Source organism: Malus sylvestris, chromosome 6, assembly GCF_916048215.2.
Source record: "Malus sylvestris chromosome 6, drMalSylv7.2, whole genome shotgun sequence".
In the NCBI taxonomy this organism is placed as follows: Eukaryota; Viridiplantae; Streptophyta; class Magnoliopsida; order Rosales; family Rosaceae; genus Malus; species Malus sylvestris.
This window is the reverse complement of record NC_062265.1, coordinates 411,256-418,229: the sequence shown is the minus strand read 5'-3', so window position 1 is coordinate 418,229 and position 6,974 is coordinate 411,256. Positions and strand designations below refer to the sequence as shown.

Below are 6,974 nucleotides of genomic sequence, written 5' to 3'. Positions count from 1 at the left end.
TATCCGTCAATAGCTTATTTCCATTTGAACAAGTCGAATGAGTAAGATCATAAAGGCCAAAACCAAAACATTGTTTTCTCAACAAACACAAAAAGATGAAATATTATTTGGCAACTATCACTGGGCGGTAGCTATAAGACAGAAAACTGACATATATGTTTGGACTCCACCAACCTAAACGGCACTGCAACAAATTAAGCCAAATTTTCCTCTTCCATCGTGGGATGTGTAACCTCAAACAATGTAGTTAGATTCGTAGAGCACGCTCTGAGATGTTTTCAGTATCAGAGCAGTCCAGCCTCTTTGTAGCTTTCAACTGAGCCAGTAAGCGTCTCTTTCAATGGTCGGAAACTCAAACCCAGCCTCTGAAGTTTCTCCGAGCTCAACCTTGGTTGTTCTTCTACTTCAACAAAGCTGCCAATATACATGTATAATCCAAATTCATAAAATTAGTTGAAACGGAAAACCATTACAACAAGAATCCCTGTCCATTCTGCTTAATTTTGCATTGGATGACATCGATGATCAATAACGCTATATACATAACTCATTTGAAAATCTCTCCATTCTAGTTACCAAGTATAGATTGAAGAGAAACCTTACTTCTTAGGATAACTGTAATTAGGATAAATGCTCTTCAGCTCTTCAACCAGATCTCTCGTCTTGATATTGTGAGCGGTGCATATGTATCTTCCTTCAGCCTCAGGCTTCTCATTCACCATAACGACTGCTTCAGCTACATCCCGCACATCAACTATCATCCGCGGCTTGTTTTCCAGTGACTCATACCCTTCTGCGAGGAGACAATATTAAATCAGTTAATATGAATATTCATGACTGGGGGATAAACCTGGATCCTGGGTCATAGAGATCAAAATGGAGCCAAATGCATAAACACCCACAATAGACAATTACCAAAGGATGAGTTTACAACCCCACCTACCTCTCTATCTAAATATGTGTAGATTTTATACATAATTATGTAAAGCGTGTAACTGTTAATGGTAGTAAGAAAAATTTCAAGAATCAAACTATAGAAAACAAATCCCTGACCTATCAAGTTTTAACTGTGAAATGGAGTTCTATATCGGTTTATTTGTGAAAACCCTTGATTTTAAAGAAATGGATTTAATTTTTTTTAACAAAGCAAGGGATTTAATTAAGCATCAAGTGGTTATGTCAAAAGTAAGTACCCTTCAGAAGCTTGATGACGACCAAGGTACTTGCATTTACAGTGGACTGCAGAATTGGCCCCATAATAAGTGTAGGACAAACGGTTACCAAGTCGAGCCCATTTATTCTTGCATACTCCAGGGCTTCATATTCTGCTTCAGTTTTTGAAAGAAAATACCAATTCTGAAAGATTAAAGAAATAATTAGATAGTCGAAACACACATATGAAATATACAATCACACTAAAATAACTTTACGAGTGCAATGTTGCAGAATAAATAGCTAGATGATATCATCACACTAAATGGATTTGCCCTATTTCAATTCTCTACCAAAAGTGAAAATGTTAGATAAAACTATGAGTGAAAGTTCAGGAACCGCACGAGATGATATTCAATATTTTTTTTTTCATTGCATAGGACTAGTGAAAAACACGATTTGACCATTATAGAATGAATTTCAATTTCAGTTTCGAAAATAGTTTGTTATGATACTGAAATGCGTGCAGTTTATGATTTTGAAAGTCAATCTCAAAACTTACCGTCATTGGCAAATTCCATTCTTTCCCTTTTCCTGTTTTAGTGAAGATTATTGATAGTGTTTTAATCATTTCTAACTCTATGGTTTTTCGTCATTATAGAATAAATAATACACTTTCCTTTTATTTCTAATTGTTCGATATTTCTTGGGGAATTAAAACATAATCCCTGGAAGTCCTTTTCTCATGGTACCCTCGGTGAAGAATCAACACTCCTAACTGGATCCTAAAAGGAAAGTTGTGTATGCGTGTTCCTATTTCTTAGTTCTACTACGCGTTGCATTGATCACCAAAATTATGAGTTCATTCTAGAACTACAATCACATATATATGTTCCTGGAATACCTTAGTACTTCTGCAGTATTCCTTGTCTGACCAACAAGTTTCATCCAACACTTGGCCTTCAGACCACTTAGGATTCATGACAAGAGAAGCTGCAGCTGACACGAAAACAACTCGCTTGACTTTTGCTTCAAGGCATGCTTTAAGTACATTAAGTGTTCCCTTCACGGCAGGTTCAATCAATTCTACCTGGACAAACGATAAATCAAAATGTAGGATTTATTTGGTTAGCATATATTGGCATAATAAAACTATACATAGTACCAACCACAAATAGAGTACTATACTAATTAGCAACTACCGAAGAGAAGTGAGTGTACTAACTACTAACTAATATATTGCAATTGAGATCGAGTATCTCGGTGATCAATGAATGAGAGAAATTCTTGCCTCAGGATTTGGCACAGGGTCGTAGGGAACTGGACTGGCAACATGAAACACTCCATCACATCCTTGAATCGCTGTGCGAAGGGATTCATAGTCCAACAAGTCCGCTTTGAATAGTTTAAGGTTCTCAGATGCCTTGTCAAGTTTTTTCAAGTGGGCGTGCTTGTCATTAGCTGCGTTTGTGCACAACACAAATACAGTACTATTAATCATCAACGATTTCCGCTTCCTGACACTCTTTGAGCCAGTTTCCACTCAATCAAGAAATTTGTTCATTTTGTGTTTGCATTGCTTGTAATCAAGCATATCACACCAACAAAATTATAGCCAAAATCATTAGAATTTAAGAACTGAGCATTTTATCTTTTTAAAGGTCCGTTCGATAACTATGTCAGTTTTTAGTTTTCATTAGGGCTGGGTTCGGTTGGTAAATCGTGCCAAATTCCTTATGCCACATACCAACTACATATACATAATTACCGAAAATCAGTTACAGCTAGCCAATCGTCTTCTTATGGTTGCCAAAAATTGGTTTAGCCAAAATTATTGACTGGTTTGGTTGGTAAATGGCACAACCAATGGTTTGCAAATAAGCTACAAAAACAACTCAAGACCATGCACCAACCTGTAAACAACAAACCAAAAAAGAGAAAAAGAAGTTGCTGCTGCAATTTTTCAATTGATGATAAGCCAACATAATCATGACTTAACAAATTAAAATGAAAATCAAATCAAAACTTAATAAGCCAACAACAATGTCAACAAACATAATCCAAATAGTTATAAGTTCACAAACTCAAAAGTCTAACTAATATAATTGTCTAAGTTCAATTGTAGCAACTAATGCATAAACAAAAAATTCAAAACTCAAAAGTATGGTTCTGGTTATAAGATCCCCTTCTTATAATCCCAAAACAAATAACTTGTTGTTTTGATAATGCAACATAACTGAAGTAGCATCAACCAATGCATGTGAAAAAAATTCAAAACTCAAAAGTATGATTCTGATTATAAAATCCCCTTCTTATAATCCCAAAACAAATAACTTCTTGTTTTGATAATGCAACATAACTGAAGTAGCATCAACCAATGCATGTGAAATGTTTCATGAATCAATTCTTCAAAGCATTTGGAATTGATGTTCCTGCTTGAGATGTAGAACCATCAACTATTTCAATTCAAATGTTACATAAAAAAAATGTATGATTAGAATAAGAAGTAATATTGAATAATAAATTAAAAATATCAATAAATATTGGATTGAAGTACTATAATTAGAATTAGAAAAAAAATAGCAATACTTACATTTTTTCAGTTCTTCACATGTCAAGCATATAAAAAATATCTAATATATATATATTGGTAGGCATGGCATACTGCCGGTATACAAATTCCAATACCAAAGTCATACCATTAATTGTTGGTTCGGTATAATGCCAACCGATTATGAAAAAATGCCAAAATTATACCATACCATTATGAACCAACATGTATGGTTCAGTTGGTAAATCAGTTTATGACAAAATTTCCCACCCCTAGTTTTCATTACATGTTTGGTAACTGCTTGCCAAATTAAAAAAAACTCAAATAGTTACCAAATGCGTTTTCAGTTTTTTTTTTTTTTTTTCTTTCCTTTTTTAATTAAAAAAAGGAAAATCGAAAAACGAAATTATAATCAAGCAGCCTCTAAATAATTAAGCATCAAACGAGTATCAAAGTAGCAGATAATGAAAATGAAAACAGATGTATCTTGTCCTACGATCGATGGAACAGTAGTCACTGCAAGTGCAAACAGTAGAAAGAAAGAAGGGAAAATGGTTGGATAGAGGATACATACAGGGGTCTCTGAGGGTTCCTTGGACAATAGAATCCTTGGAAAGAAGAAGCTTAACAACCCACGACGCAAGAAACCCTCCAGCTCCTGTTACACAGTATCTTCCCTTCTCAACCGCCATTTTTTATCACACACACCTCTGACCTCTCTCTCTCTCTCTCTCTCTCTCTCTCTCTCGCTCTCAACTGTCAACACCCACCCACTCCTTTTGCTTCCTCGCTCGGTTTGGCTTATATTATAGGTAGCCCACCCATGTGCAAACCGACAGGACGTATGAAGTGCGAATGTGCGATGCACCATCACGCATCCTTTTTCTTTTTCCTCTTTTTTCTACAAGACAATAAAGATTTGTATGACTAATGATGCTACGAAAACTACATTTTGTGAAGAAAATTGCTAAAGATAAACACGTCTAAATCATCCATCTAATTGTCTACAATACAACAATTCTATAGGGTTTAAATAGTTTATTTTGTTGAAAACATTGGCATTGTTATGAATGCCCACACACACATTGTCAATGCCCTTGCAAATTGAAATAGACTTTGGAAACAAAAGGATTGTTTTCAAAACATGCAATGTAAATTTCAAACTGTAAGAACCTGTTTGTATGGAGCCACTCTATAAATAGAGCGCTCCGACTGCAGTTAAATGATATAGAGAATATACTGAGAAGAAGGAAAAGATTAATAACTTCAGTATCTATTCCTCCCTCTTTTATTTGTCATCCTCTTGTGCTATAGTTTCAATGTGATATTTTACACCTGCTTCGTTCATGTCACTAGTAAAGGTTATCTCTCTAACTTTTACATATTTATAACATATTTAATTATTTGACATAAATATTCCTAAAAGTTAAATTGTTATTAGTTTTTTTTTTTAACGAACGATATTATCTATACTAAGGGGTGGGTTTAGCCTCACAATGAGTTAGTAATAATGTGGTTCAAATTTATCTTTGGAGATAATCGAACTTAAAAGGGATTAGCTAATAGTATAGATAGATAATAAAATGCGAGCAACTTCCACACATGGTGTGCATATAAAATCAAATTGAAATAACTGTAATTAGGGTGCAACTTGGGTTTGGTCAACCCGAATCTGCACATACTCAACTCGATTTTAAATCCGATCAAGCAAGTTAGAATGAAGAAACACTCGTCCAAATCCAAGCCGCCCTCAACTCTTTCATTTATTGGGTTGGGTTGGGTGGATGTATTGTCCGCCCATGTCAACCAAAACTCAACCTGATTTTGAGCCCGAATTCGCTCGTGCACATATTACCCATCCCATTTCATATTATATAAGTTATGTAAGGTTTATTGTCGTTTTTCATAATGATAATGAATGAAAGTTTTACTTTTAAATTTTTTCTGGTTGAAGTTTTGGTACGTTACATTTCTTTTGGTTGAAGTTTTGGTACGTCTTATAATTTAACTTTCAACTTTGCATGGTTGAAACATTAGAAATAGTCTCCAACTTGTTTGTTTTAGCTTTTGTGTGGATGATGATGTGTAAATGAAAGTTTAACTAATATTGACGTTGTTTGGTTCAAATTTGAAAAATCATGCAAAATTCGGTGTTATATGATTGAACTCGATAAAGTTGGATGAACACGAACCCAACGCGAATAAACACGAATCTAATTAAAACCCAACTAAAACCGCATGAACTGGGCCCACTCCAAATCCGAATTGTAAAGGTTGAGTTAGGATAGGTTGACCATCCAACCCACTCCCTTAACTGTAATGCATTGATCTTTAAATACTAAAAATTTGAGGTCTCGAGTTCAAACTGGTATGGAAGTTAGACTTGTGGCCAGAGGAAGGCTGAAATGCCTATGTGAGTATTCCCAGCCCCCGTAATAGGTGGATAACGTGACTTGCCACCGGTTGTCTTCATTTTACAAAAAACAAAAAAACAAAAAAACAAACAAAAATATAGTATATAGATAGAGATCCATACTCTATACTATTTAATAGACTTCCGAAAATAGTGCTGAAGATGTACTGACCAAATAGATCTGTACTTTATAACTTCACAATATAATAATATTCTTATTGTCCACTACAACTACAATCAAAGTTGAAAAGAATAACAATATTCCTTATGGAAGATAACTTTTTTGTTCTGTAACACATTATAAAGACAATATTCCCTTTAACATATTCTCTCTCTGTCCTTCATACATGTGTTTTCTCCATATACATATACATTCATCGTTGACGGTTTCTCCTTATACATTTATGTTAGCAATATGAAAATTTTGGTATATTTGTCATTGGTATAATGAGACACTAATTAATTTTTAGTGCCGGTGAGAGATTATTAGAACTCGAATGTATGTCCTAAAATCAATTATTGTGGTAATAAAAGTTTAAGACGATACAATAGATTAGCCTGGGCAAGGCCACTACTTAAAGATAATTCTATTAATCTTAAATAATGGACCCATGGATCATGGTTTACAAATATTAACATAAAAAGAATTATGCTAAAGGTTTTGGAGAAATCGAAATATTATAGTCACCGTTTTTCTCATGTAATTATCCTTTAATTATTTACGATCGTGGAATCCCCAAGTAACTTAAAAGAGTGGCCCAAGAGGCCCCAGTCCAACCAACTTAAAAGAGTGGCCCAAGAGGCCTAAAATTCTTCTTTACTTGAGGAGGCCCTCCTGCCTCCAGCGTTTCGGTGTTA

The 6,974-nt window shown here is 34.6% G+C and overlaps 1 protein-coding gene across 1 annotated transcript; it reads right to left on the bottom strand.

Annotated features, from left to right (window-relative positions):
- On the bottom strand, positions 1 to 4,493 carry LOC126626376 (cinnamoyl-CoA reductase 1-like). Its single transcript, XM_050295698.1, has 6 exons — positions 4,278 to 4,493; positions 2,444 to 2,613; positions 2,057 to 2,242; positions 1,194 to 1,356; positions 604 to 793; positions 1 to 414 (listed from the first exon to the last, which is right to left on the bottom strand). The coding sequence occupies exons 1-6, from the start codon at positions 4,393 to 4,395 to the stop codon at positions 285 to 287; spliced, it is 957 nt and encodes a 318-aa protein (XP_050151655.1). The 5' UTR covers positions 4,396 to 4,493; the 3' UTR covers positions 1 to 284.
- Positions 4,494 to 6,974: the final 2,481 nt, after the last annotated feature.

Excerpts from the sequence above, each read along its gene's own strand:
- LOC126626376 (XM_050295698.1), bottom strand. The coding sequence starts at position 4,395 with ATGGCGGTTGAGAAGGGAAGATACTGTGTAACAGGAGCTGGAGGGTTT. Across the intron at positions 2,614-4,277 it reads AGGAACCCTCAGAGACCCCT|CTAATGACAAGCACGCCCAC; the intron begins GTATGTATCCTC and ends GCACAAACGCAG. Across the intron at positions 2,243-2,443 it reads ACCCTGTGCCAAATCCTGAG|GTAGAATTGATTGAACCTGC; the intron begins GCAAGAATTTCT and ends TCGTTTGTCCAG.